The sequence below is a fragment of the Herpailurus yagouaroundi genome, unplaced genomic scaffold (assembly GCF_014898765.1).
Source record: "Herpailurus yagouaroundi ecotype Mexico unplaced genomic scaffold, PumYag 162, whole genome shotgun sequence".
Classification (NCBI taxonomy): domain Eukaryota; kingdom Metazoa; phylum Chordata; class Mammalia; order Carnivora; family Felidae; genus Herpailurus; species Herpailurus yagouaroundi.
The window spans coordinates 56,463,554-56,477,824 of record NW_024412403.1 but is presented as its reverse complement, the minus strand read 5'-3'; the positions used below and the strand labels follow the sequence as shown (position 1 = coordinate 56,477,824).

At 36.0% G+C, this 14,271-nt stretch overlaps 1 protein-coding gene across 2 annotated transcripts in view; it reads right to left on the bottom strand.

The window, feature by feature from the left end:
• The window catches only part of TRAT1 (T cell receptor associated transmembrane adaptor 1), a 39,298-nt gene extending 26,875 nt beyond the window's left edge, over window positions 1-12,423 (bottom strand). For both annotated transcript variants that reach the window (XM_040484439.1, XM_040484440.1), the window contains exon 1: window positions 12,210-12,423. In XM_040484439.1, coding sequence (XP_040340373.1) covers window positions 12,210-12,216 — 7 coding nt within the window. In that variant the 5' untranslated portion in view covers window positions 12,217-12,423. The remainder of the gene's footprint in view (window positions 1-12,209) is intronic.
• Window positions 12,424-14,271: the final 1,848 nt, after the last annotated feature.

Sequence of the window (14,271 nt, the reverse complement as noted above, 5' to 3'; positions counted from 1 at the left end):
TTTCTTTCTTTCTTTCTTTCTTTCTTTCTTTCTTTCTTTCTTTCTTTCCATATTTAGTTTTAAATGAACATAGGCATATATATAATTAAATATATAAAATATATATGCATTTATGATATAGATGTACATATACATATTTGCATATGATTTGCATATTGTTTATTTATATATACTTTGCTTTTGTTTGAACTAGTCTGTGGCTCTTTAAACACCAGCAAATCTATTCACTAATGTCTGCTATCTCCTCTCTAATTTTGCACCATGTTATTTAAATGTCCAGAATACCATAAACTCCACAGAGAATAGGACCATTTCTGTCTTCTGCTCTGTAGTATCATATATAATGTACATAATTTACAAACATTTTAAAATAATTAATTAGTAAATGGGAAAAGTTAACTGATGGTGGTGGTGAAATGGGTGGTTTATTTTCTTTAAGGGAATTTTTATGTTTCATAGAGTCTTAGAAAATTGAGAAGACTTGAATAGTCTTTTATCTTCCAATAAACCTACAAATTAATTTGGTTAAAAACACTAAGGTTTGGAAAGGCCTTATTTATTCATTATGAATATAATCCCACAAATATTTATGAGAATTCTACAACACAGTAATCATTAACTATTTAAAAATACTACTAATTCTAGGTATCGCACGATACTGCCTACATTCCTAGAATTGTTTATTTGGTTTTTATGTTTAACTGTTTACGAAAAAAACACAAGTTCATACTAAGTGTAAATTTTAAAAATTCTAGCAATAGCAAAATATAGAATAACATATAAGGTTCTCCACTAGAGCATAAATGGGTCACTAATATTATACTAATTAGCCTTTTAAAAAAACTTAACCAGTGCGTCTGGAGGATTTTTACCATGTTATTATGTTATCTGTAGTGGCGGCATAGAATAACACAGTGCTGTTTTAATATAATTCATCTACCCATTTTTCTAAGATGGATATTCTGATTTTTTAAAACGTTTTTCTCTTACAAACAATAATGCAACAAACTTCATTGGACAGGCATTTAACACATATGTGAGCTTATCTGTAGAAAGAGGCTCCTGGGAATACAATTGCTGGGTTAAAGGGAATTTTTAAGGCATGCTTTCAAAGAAAGATTGTTCTCTACCTCCCATTGATAATAGTCCTTTTCAGGTGGTTAATGTAACCAGAATTGTGAAGAATGAGGCCAATAAGCCGTCGTAGTTCCCAGATGGGTCTCAGTTTCCTTCTTTGCTATATCACAACACAGAGGTTTTAATTTCTGCTTTGTTATCAAATTAATGGTTATATACATGAATTCTGTTATTAAAGACTTCTTTTCTTCTAGTAAAGAAAAAGTCCTAGTTCTAGATTCTTTCACATTTTAAGGTAATTTGAGGGCACACACTATGTTTTCTATCAAGATAGCTCACAATTATCATTTCAGGTTATTCAGTCTAGTACATTCTAATCACTCACCCTTTACAGTCACTGTATTTGGTGACAAACAAATGAACTTTAGTTGCTACCCAGAGGCCAGACTTATATATATCACCTATGTTCAATATTAAAAACTATTAGTGAACTTAGACAAGCAAAAAAAGAAAGCTAAGAATCAACCATAATCCTATTATCAAGAGACAATCACTGTGAATACCTTGGTTCATATACTTCGAATTATTTTTCTCTGTATAGAAATTATTATGGACAGAGACATAAGATTCAATTATACTGAATATACTGTTATCTCCTTTCACCCCAACAATTTATAGTGTGCTTCTTTTCCTATAAATAAAATATGCTTTCATTTCTTTTAGTGGCCTTATATTCCACTGAATGAATTTTCTATAATTTATTTAAACAATCCCTTATCATTAGACATGTAAGTTGCTTGTGATTTTTAGTTATATAAGCAGTGTTGTGATGAATATCTGTAGCTAAAACTATATATCCAACCTTAATTTTTTATTTCAGGTAAAAATTCTTTTTTTAAAATTTATTTATTTTTGAGAGACAGAGAGGGTGAGCGGGGGAGGGTCAGATAGAGAGGGAGAGAGAGAATGTCAAGCAGGCTCCATGCTGTCAGCATGGAGCCCAATGTGGGGCTCAAACTCTCAAACCATGAGATCATGACCTGAGTCAAAACTAAGAGTCAGACACTTAACCAACTGAGCCACCCAGGCACCCCTCAGGTAAAAATTCTTGATTTGTGAGGTCAAAAGATATACACATCTGAAAGGATTTTGATGTCTTGATGGCCCAGGTTTTAATTTTTTTTATGTTTATTTTATTACTTATTTTTTGAAAGAGAGACAGAGTGTGAGTGGGAGAGGAGCAGAGAGAGGGAGACACTGAATCTGAAGCAGGCTCCAGGCTCTGAGCTGTCAGCACAGAGCCCGACAAGGGGCCCAAACTCATGAACCCTGAGATCATGACCTGAGCTGAAGTCAGACATTCAACCAACTAAGCCACCCAGATGCCCCGTTGATGGTCCAGGTTTTAAAACACAATATTAAGGGGTGCCTGGGTGGCTCAATCAGTTAAGCATCTGAGCTGGGCTCAGGTCATGATCTTGCTATTGGTGGGTTTGAGCCCCCTGTCGGACTCCACGCTGGCAGCTCAGAGCCTGGAGCCTGCTTCGGATTCTATGTCTCCCTCTCTCTTTGCTCCTCCCCTGCTTTTGCTCTGTGTCTCTCTCTCAAAAATAAACATTAAAACAAAAATTTTAAGGGGCATCTGCGTGGCTCATTCAGTTAACCAGCAGACTTGGGCTCAGGTCATGATTTCACGATTCGTCAGTTCAAGCCCCGCATCGGGCTCTGTGCTGACAGCTCAGAGTCTGGGGCCTGCTTCAGATTCTCTGTCTCCCTCTCTCTCTGCCCCTCCCCTGCAGGGCTCTCTCTCTCTCTCTCTCTCTCTCTCTCTCTCTCTCTCAAAAAGAAATAAACATTAAAAAAATTAAAAAAAATTTTTAAACACAGTATTAAGAAGACCCTTCTCAGGCTGGTGTGGCCTCTGATCCTATTAGTTAATTGGCCCTGACTTTATGTTTATGGCTCTTTTGGTTCAGCCACACTACATCAACCCCCATCCTCATAGCTACTATCTTCCCACACACTGTCTCATGTAGTCTCCTCCTTCGTGGTTTGTGGAGGAAGTTGTCCCTTTGTCTTTTCTCTGGAGCCTGTGACATGAGTACTTCATGAGAAGGCGCCTGCTCTTATCTCTGCCCTAAGCATAGAGAACATCACACTTTTCTTTCCTTACCATGAACTGTTTCCACAAAATGTTGCTTTAGGTTTTCTAATTTTAGGACTTATCTGCTATACTTTCCCAATAATATGCCCTGCTCCAATCATTCTGAAGCACTTATGATTCTCAATAGATACCATACTTACCATTTCATGTCCTTATGTCTCTGTATATTTGCTCCTTTGCCTGAAATGCCTTTTTCCTCAGCTGTTTGACAGATTCATAGTCATCCTTCAAGACCTTTTCTTTGAAGCATTTGCTCTATGCTGCCTGTCCCCCACCAAGTGACATCTTTTACAGCCCCCTACGTTTCAACAAATATTGAGATAATCATCTATGTGTAAAAATCTCTTCCTACTTGACTGTGAACTTCCCAAAGGACAGAAAGAACGCCATATTCATCTTGGTCTTCATGCCTCAATTTCCTCATTTTACCTATTTTTGTGGGGATTCAGTGAGTTAAGACATGTAAGGAGATTTGTAGAAGATGCTCCATAAAAGTTAGCTATTGTATCGTTTTCAAAAATTTTTAGTGTAGTTGACACACAAGCTTACATTAGTTTCGCATGTACGTTTCTATACATTATACGGTCACCACAAGTGTATCTGCCATCTGTCCCCACACAACACTATTACAATACCATTGACCGTATTATCTATGTTGTACCTTTTATTCCCATGACTTAGTCAATTCGTAACTGGAAACTATCGTTATTCTTATTCTCATCTCACTACTAGTGAGACTCCTGTTATTATTTCTGTAACCTATTCAGCACAAAGTAGGTTCTCACTAAACATGTGTCAACTGACTAAATAAAAGACAAGTGGAATAAAGACAGACAATGTAATGACTAGGGCCAACAGAAAAGTTCTGATCAAATATGAGGTCTAGGCACACTCACAATCTAGGAAAGACAAGTTGAAGATCATAGTACATTTGTCTCTAGTGCTGTTGAGAAAAGACCTACCTCCCAGCAGCTATGAGATAGATCCTTGTGAAAAGAAGAGTAACACATTAGGCCGCTGTAATCTTGGTGAAAGTACTCATGAACAACATCCTAATTCTCTCTGCCCTGAACCTACATTTACCAGAAAATCTACAGATTATTATATTTTTTCTAAGAAACTTGATACAAGGAAGTTGGTGCTAACAGCTAGGTATCTAATTAAATTTATGGGGTGTCCACCACTATAAACATAAAATTTTATTTTCTTGTTTAAAAATCAGTCTTTGGGGAGTTTGGTTAGTGTCAGTGAATTCTCTGGGAAAGGAATTTAAACAATACCACTAGTTGAGGGAAGCTGTATGAGCCAGCTACAACCCTAGGAAATATATGCCTGCATAAAACTGGGATGTTAATGACTTAAGAGTCAGGGTGAATAGAAATAATCTCCTTACAGAACACACAATACTTTCAGAAGGATGAAGTGGGATATGCCTTCATTCCTCAACTTTTGCCTTGAAGACCCATCAATATCTTTACTTTTACTTATTAAAAATGCACACTGTCCTACTATGAGAAGAGAAAAATAAGGGTTTTCTTATATGCTGAAAACATGGTTCTACCTTCATAAATCAAGAATGGCCTCATGAAATAGTTGTTTTGTCTGGTTATTGTTAGCAAAAGAATGGGCAAAGTATAACTATTTATAATTGTTTTAGGCAAATATTTGTTATTATTTTTTTCAGCCTACTAGTTATATGCCACAATATAGCACAGTTTACCTAAGAACACATATCACAGCTAGTGTATTTTAGAGTTGACCTGAAAGTTGCATTGTTTTAAATGAAGCATTTGATAGATGTATTAACAATTTACCTTTGGCTAAATTGGGTGACTTGTAGTCTTGTGTTAGAAATAGTCCAGGGGATCCTGAGTGGCTGAGTTGGGTAAGTGGCTGACTCTTGATTTCAGCTCAGGTCATGATCTCACAGTTTGAGATCAAGCCATGCATCGGGCTCTGTGCTGACGGCATGGAGCCTACTTGGGATTCTCTCTCTCCCTCTCTTTCTGCTCCTCCCCTGCTCATATGTGTGTGCTCTCTCTCTCTCAAAATAAATAAATAAACTTAAAAAAAAAAGAAATCATCCAGTCTAATTTTTCCAGAAAAGAAATACAGATGGCCAGCAGACACATGAAAAGATGCTCAACATCACTCATCATCAGGGAAATACAAATCAAAACCATAATGAGATACCACCTCACACCTGTCAGAGTGGCTAAAATGAACAACACAGGAAACAACAGATGTTGGTAAGGATACAGAGACAGGAGATCCCTCTTACACTGTTGGTAGGAATGCAAACTGGTGCAGCCACTCTGGAAAACAGTATGGAGGTTCCTCAAAAAGTTAAAAATAGAACTACCCTATGACCCAGCAATTGCCCTACTAGGTATTTAGAGGTATTTACCCAAAGGACACAAAAATACTAATTGGAAGGGACACATGCACCCCAATGTTTATAGCAGCATCAATAGCCAAATTATGGAAAGAGCCCAAATGTCCATCAACTGATGAATGGATATAAAGAAGATTTGGGGTGTGTGTGTGTGTGTGTGTGTGTGTGTGTGTGTGTGTGTACTCAGCCATCAAAAAAAGAATGAAATCTTGCCATTTGCAGCGATGTGGATGTAGCTAGAAAGTATTATGCTAAGCAAAATAAGTCAGAGAAAGACAAATACCATATTATTTCATGTATATGTGAAATTTAAGAAATAAACAGATGAAGATGGGGCGGGGGGAAGAGGGAGGCAAGCCATAAAAGACTCTTAACTACAGAGAACAAACTGGGGGTTGCTGGAGGGGAGATGGGTGGGGGGATGGGCAAAATGGGTGATGAGTATAAAGCAGAGCACTTGTGATGAGCACTGGGTGTTGTATGTAAGTGATGACTCACTAAATTCCATACCTGAAACTAATATTACAGTGTATGTTAACTAACTTGAATTTAGGTAAAAACTTTAAAGAACATTTACTTTAGAAAATTTGAAATTAAAAAAAGAAGAAGAAGAAGAAATAGTCCAGTCTAGAATTATTGCATCAAATCCTATGACATACACTTTGGAACCTTGATCATTCAATCATGCACATGCTGAAAGGATGCAAAACTGATTTTGGAAGGAAATTTTGACCCTGCCTATAGGTTGTCCCTGGATCTACCTCTGAATGAAAGCAGAATGGGCTTTGATGGCTTTCTATTCTGGGAACATGTCCCAGTTATGTTCCCAAAATGTTTTAAGAGAATATCAAAGTGGTTTCCCTCTCAGCTGACAATCTGCCCTAAAATGGCAACAGAATACTGAACTGCAGGTTATAGTCAGAAAATAAAAATTTAAACACTGTCACTCTGTTTGTTCTCTTACATTTTGTACATTTTCTGTCTACGTTATCAGGGCAAAATAAATCTTGTTTTAAGAAAAAGAACCAGCTGTATAAAACTTGCTACTGAATTAATTAATTATAAGAATTTTATGGACTAGAAGATATTATTTAATATGTCATTCAGTATCTCAGGTAGAAGAAGCTGAGGATCTCCTCAAGGACTGTCACATTTTTGCTCTTCTAGTTCATGTGAAAATTGCTATTGGCCATCTATCTATATGTATCATTTGATACACAATCTATCTTAAGAAAATCTCTTGGATAATATGATATACTTATTTTTTGTGACTTAATCGTATCCCTTGCTCCTTGTTTTCCTTTGTCTTGATCTATTTGGTTACCCTTTATACTGTGCTATATACGTCTATTACCTCTCTTTCTAGGGGAGAGGCGAGAAAGCAAATAAATAAATAAAAAGAATAATAGATCTCTAGAACTTATCCTTGAGAGAACTAACAATTTACCTTCTATTTAGTGTTTTTTTTCTTTCTAGTTCTCATAGCGTCTAGTATTTAGTATAGATTCAATAAATGGTTATGGTTTGGGTAAATAAAGTAGAGCACAGTGTAAAAAGGTATACTTCAAGGCAAAACCCTTAATCTTATTTTTATAATTACACTGATTCTAGCTATAAAATATCCCATCATTTGCACAAAATTGTATTTCAATTAGAAGTTTCCCTTTATTCTTTGTAATTAAAAGGAGCACTGAAAAAGTTCTATCAGTCCATTAATTGGGACAAGAAGATGATTTGTTCTCAACTACAAAGAAACAACCAAATCAATGTCATGGGTCTACATTTTACATAAAGGGTTTAAGGAAAGTCCTGGTAATTTTCATAAAATGTGTCAGGAACAGTAAGGCCAAAACACAGGCCAAATTCTGAAGGGTAGGGTATACTTAGCATAGTTTCTGGTTTTCCTGTTGATTTGGGGGGTCTGCAATTCCCTATCTAGACTTCTGTTTTCCAAGATTTTTTTCCTTGTGTAATGTGATCTGAGTTTTAAACAGGAAGCTTTTCATTTAGAAGCTTTGTTATTTCATGACATTCTTGATAGCTTTAATAGTTTTTTTTATATTTTAATTTTGAGTAATCTCTATACCCAATGTGGGGCTCAAACTTACAACCCTGAGATCAAGAGTCACATGCTATAATGACTGAGCCAGCCAGGCACCCCAGCTTTCATAATTTTTTGATTGTCAACAAATGCCCCCATTTTGAAAAACAAAAAACATACACAGATGAGAAGGTATTGAGTAGCTACATGGTGGAGATTTTCAACTTGAATGGCAGATCCATATAGATGCGAATACACATGCACATGCACTTTCATACCTCCCTTTATCCATATTCAGTATATCTCCAGATGCACGTGGGTATCTGTTCAGTACAGATAATGCTTCTTACAATGCTGGATTCACAAAGTGCTCAAAAATTCTTGCCCAACAAATGCAATCTTTACTATTATTATTCCATAATTATAGTTACTTTCATTTAAAAAGCTTTTATCAATTTAAAAAGAACTCCCACACAATTTGAATTTAGCTATTACACTGTTAAAAAGCCAAAGGCCTCAAGAAGTTATTAGTGAGGCAATGACAGCTAGGAAAACCATAATTTAAGTTTCTATATAGCATTCAACTGCCAAGGGTTAATAGTAGTAGCTTTAATTATAAGACCTCTGACTCCCTTAAAGCCAAGAGTACTTGGCAGGCACTGTATTTAGAATTCACACTTGCATGTACTCTGGAGGGAAGCCTAGCTAAAGCAAATGTATTGTCTTTCTGCTGACAGATATGACTCCTACAGAAGCCTTTATTTAAACAATTAACAACAGAAAAGCAATACATATAATGCCTTAATTGTTTCTCCTTCAGGGAGTCTGTAACTGAGACAAGTGCACACGTTTATAGTATATAAGATATGGCTTTTCATGACGGTTTCTCTTTCTTGGCTTGCAAACTCTGTCAGAGCAGTGACCTTCTCCTTTTTGCATCCTGTGAATGTGTATATCTACTTTAGACACCCCAGAAAGTTCAAAGAAAAAGTTCTGATATAACAATCCCCATGGATTCTACTATACAGCAATTTTCTTACCGTGATGATAGTTTGGTGTGGAACTAGATGCATTCTTGATGACTCTTTGTGACACATTGTCAGTATCCACAAATCCCACCCCCCTCCCCCACCACTTACATCACAATCACCCCATCAATAAAAGGCATTAGAATCATAGATAGAAGCACTGGAAGGGATTCTCAAATCTACTCCCAGGCTTTTGAGTAAATAAAATATTGTTTTTAATGCCAAATTTGAAATCTGTCAACCTTCAATACGTGTCTTTTGTGACCAGAGGGTTATTTGAAAAGTGGGTGGTGTATGTTGAGGAAGGACTATGATGGAGAGACGGACGACAGCAATATAGGGCATTGGAATGTCTGCTTTGAAGTGCAGAGAAAGAATGAGTGTAGTCACTTATGAGCTGTGTGACTTCTTACATATCACTGAACCTCACTAAACCAATTGTAAAGTTTGAGGTCCGATCCCCATCTGTGTGATATCAAGGTCCCTCTTTCTAGTACATCATGGTTGCTCTTTAGCAACACTTACTGAATTTGTTAGAGAGCATACATGTGGAGTGAGGTGGGGGCAGATTTTAAGACCGTATAATTCCTCCAATACTGGGCTACTTGGCACTTTTATAATTAAACTCTAATTAGGATTGGTCAACTTGAGAAATCCTATTAAGATTGAAGTGTTGCCAAAATCCCTGCTGTTGATGAGTCTTTCTTTTCCTATATTTACTCCTTCATTTTATTTCTGTACTTACTGTTTTCTGTTGGAGAAGCACCTTGGTGATATCCTCGGAAGATGCCCTGGTTGTTGGGAATTTTCATCCAACAAAATTTTAACTACTGTGTTACTTTAATGTTTTAAGAAGGCCTGTTAATTTTTTATCTCTTCTTTCTAGTTTGGGAATACTGAGAAAATTAAATGAAATTTAAAATGCCTAGAAATGTGACCAGTAATGATGCTGATGATAATGACAATGATGATGATTATTTTGTTTTTTAATTTTACAAACCCTTGGATTGAGGGTAATGATATTTATTATTAACTAGCAATTTGTGCACATTTATTTCTCATAGTTATGATTAGTAAATGACAATCTTTCCCAAACTGACTTTCCTTAAAATCACTGCAAACATTAACTAAATTAAATGACGAAACACATTGTCTTTGACCCATCTTTAATTTAAAGAACATCTCAGTTTAAAAGATGATTCATAAATTAGTCCTACCTAGTCTCTAAAGGAAACGCTTACTGTCCTCAAAAAAGGAGATTGAGGCTCAAGGGAAAAGAAAACCGAGTAAAAACAATGAAAATTCTTTTTTTGAAAAACAGCAATGTGTAACTAAATCGTGGCACACTCTTTAAGCCAAGGGTAGACCACAGGAATTGTTTTTGCCATTTGATTCAGCTAATACTGATTTTATGAGCATGCAGAAACACAGTAGGAATTATGATACTGGCCCATTGATTGATGCAGCGAATATAAAGCATGTAGGTAGAAGAAAAGGAAAGATTTGCATTTTTTCTTTTCATACCTCATTTTACTTAACCAGGAATAATTTCACTTTTTCACACTTATTTTCTTTTTTAACCTCGCCTGTCTAAATGTAAAACATATTATCATCTGACTCTCTTCTTTCACATTGTTCTCCCCCTCTCCTTTTAAGATCTGAGTCTTTAACAGCAAACATTTGGTATTTTTATCTCTTCTGTGGAATTGCAGAAGCTCTCAACTGACAATGGAGGAACTCCTATGTTACCTCTAAAGGGAAAATCTAAACTTGGAAATGGTATGAAAGAAATTTTATCACATCTATCGTAAAATTAGAATTAAGTAATCCTGGAAATAGTTGAATGCCATATTCACTGCCTTTGGCCTTCCCACACTTCCTGAGTTCCCCAACACCATCAGCTCATGGCCACTGTTAATAGTACTGCCATGTCTGTTTTTTCCAGGGCATAGCAAAACTGCAACAATTGATTTTGTTCTTTGCTAATCTATGAACCTGGAAAAAAGTGAAGACAGGTGCGAAAATCGTATGTATCCTACGTAGGTATCATGCGATTAACCAGCTGTGTGATTAATCCAATCAATTGTTTTTAAAATTTGGCAAACCAAATATTGGAAAGCAAATTCATGGATTATACATAATATCTTTACCCTATAAGTGGCTCATACAAATTGATCTTAAAAGTATGATAAAGCACAATAATTAAGCAAAAGATGTAATCAGACAATGCACAAATTGTATGATTATAGTTTAAAAACCCATGTAAAAGTGTTCAGCCTTATTATAATCAAAGTAAGTATTATCAATAGGCTAGCATATTACACTTTTTCAGTAAAGTTTTTTTTTTTTTTTTTTTTAGATGATACCAAACTGTTCAGGAGACACACGCTAGGATGAAAGTTACTTGGTAACAGTCTTAGAAAAGTATTTTGGTAATAATGAGACTTAAAGTGTTCATAACCTCTTGCTCAGTAATTCCAACTGTAGAATTTCCAAGAAAATAACCTTTAATATAGAAAAAGCTATAGAGATTTTCAACTTTCTGTCATTTTAAATATAATACAACTGGATACAACACAGATGTCAAACAATAAAAAAACAACTAAGGAAGCTGTTATTAACCCAATGAATGTCATAGTCTACATTCATCTAAAATGATTAGGCAGAAGTTTTCATGAAAAGGGAAGTAGTTACGTTCTAATGTTAGCAAAAAATCTAGACATATGATTTTTATGTTCATTATTATTTCATGTAGGAAAAGCAAACCATATAGAATGTATAGAAATAAAAGTAGGAAGGAAATACAACATAATATCTTATAATTTTTAAGGTGATGGGAGCTGTGGAAATTTTTTTCTTTTTCATGTATGTTTCATAGTTCTCCCACTTTATATGTGTGGTTTCTTTTACAACAAAAATATTTTTATTAAAGAAATAAAAAGTATGTAAAACAATGAAAGAGGAATGAACTATCAACATGGAACAGACATCCAGCTAATCGATGGGGATTCAACCCTTGTAATCCATGCTGCAAGCAATCGAATTTTCACTGGCCTTTGCAGAATGGTCAGCTCTCTGATATTGACAATTGGATTAATGTCTGGGAAGGTAATAAAATCCCTAAACTCAAAGGAATTAGAATGTGGTTAGTACTAACCAGCTTTATAACTAAACTAAATAGGAATACGCATGATCAACAAGTTCCTTTAAAAATAACAGATACTTTAAATGCCATAGTTATCAGTGAACACCAGTGAAAACTACAACTAGCTTTATATTATAAAACCTCCCATTTGTTTCTTTTAAGAGAAAATAATCAACTTATATTCAGTAAAATATTTCAAAGTATTTTCTAATTATACTAAAGGCTATCTCACACTTTAAAAATAACATGTAACTGATTTACTTCCCAAATGTTAAGTGTTTTTTGGATGGGGACATGGAAATTATTTAGTGAATTTATAGGCATAGGAATAGAACAAAAGAATTAAAAATACCGCTTACCTGGCATGCTTCTTTCCTCAGAGAAATCCTTATGTAACCATAAGGCAAATATATGGATTAAAAATGCTCCCACAAACTTTTTTTCCTCAGTAATGTTGCTCTGTCGCTTTAGAAGTAGTGTGCCAGTAAAACTTGTCTTTAACTGTACCTCAGTTTTCTCTCTCTTCTGTGTCTTGAAATCTTTCGTGTGTACTTTCTTCAGTTACAAACAGGAAATGTGGTGATGGAGGCTTCTAGAGTTTTGATCTGAAACCAATACGCTCTTGAATTTTTGTGTTACGTGACAAGACCAATCTCACAAGCCTCTGCATTCTGGTATTTGGATTTCTATCAATACCTGAATCTAATTTAAAAATAATAATGAAAGCAAAGCCTGGGGGTGGATCTCCCATCTCTTTGGAGAGAATCCAGGGATCTCCTCACAAGTGAGTTCACATGGAAACAAAGTAAAACATCTGACACTAGGGAGGAAACAGCGAGAAGCCCAGGTGTGCATAGCTGTTAGCTGTGTTTTCTTTGAGGCACCATGGAGGAAAAGGGATTGGTGCTTTCTGAACATTGCTATGTTGCAGGCGCCTTCTTTACCTGGTCGCACTGGGAGACCCGGTGCCTGCTTTCTATCCTGACAACTCTCAGTGCAACCAGCGTGAGGTAAGTCCCTCTGTCCAATCTAGGGCCGCTTGGCAACAAGCTCCCGCTCTCAGTGCACAACCAGCAATCTGAAGTTCCTAAATGTTGGCGTGTATAAGTATGTTAAGTGGCACTACTTTAGCATGCATATTCCTGAGCCCTACTGAATCAGAATATTTGGAGCAGAGCCCAGGAATCTGCATTTTCACAAGTTCCCCTGGTTACTTTAAAATATAGGTGTTCTGGACAGTGCTCTAAAAATAGCATGTATATGTCAAAGGTGTGTTTTATTATTATTTTTTTTAACGTTTATTTATTTTTGAGACAGAGAGAGACAGAGCATGAACAGGGGAGGGGCAGAGAGAGAGGGAGACACAGAATCCGAAACAGGCTCCAGGCTCTGAGCTGTCAGCACAGAGCCCGACGTGGGGCTCGAACTCACTGACCATGAGTTCGTGACCTGAGCTGAAGTCGGTCGCTTAACCGACCAAGCCACCCAGGCGCCCCTGGTGTGTTTTATTTTTACCTTTACTCAGATAAAGATGATCTCGGCAGGATCTGTGAGTATGGTTTGTATGTGTTTTGGTGTACATATATTTGCTGCATATTGTGTGCCTATGCATATTTGCTCATGGATTCCCCCAGTTTTCTTTAATTATAGAAGAATGACAAGCCTGAATTCAGTTTACTACAAAAGGGGATGTACACAAACTTTAAGAACTTGAAGGAAAACTTAAAAATGAGACCTCTGACGCACAGACTCAGCACAAAATATTAAATGACATGCAGGATATCTTACTCTTGTTGATTTCTCTAAGATTCTTGGGGGCAGGGAGAGTACTGATCTAATCCATCATGAAAACCCCAGCATCGACAGTAATGTCTGGCATGCTGTTAAGTCTCAATAAATATTCTCACAAGGATGGAATAAATAAAATAATGTTAATCTTCTGCTTTCTCCTTGCTCTATTATAGAAAACAACCTCCAAGTAATCAAAATACAGTGCTTCTTTATTCTTTGAATGGGGTTGACTAAACACAGATTTTTCCACTTCAATCACTTTCCCCCCAAGTATTTCTTGTGAACCATTATTGAATCAGAATATGTAAAACGGAAAGAGACCATAGTCTAATCTAAAAAAGCATTTTCAAAATGTGTTTCATAAAACACCAGGCCTTTCAGAAAATTTGGAGAAAAAATGCTCCTTCAACAGATATATTTATAAGAACTATTATTTTCACCTTCATGGATTCATATTAGTATATTAAAGGCTTAGGTAAGTCTTACAAAAAGTGAGACTGAGTAATCATTTAACAGAGCTTTTTCTAAAGCTGTTTGGCCAGAGAACTTTTTGTTCAGCACTACCCATTAGCAGGGTAACAGGTTGTAGGAAGCAGGCGTGGATACCCACAGACTGAGAGCTCAAGGGAG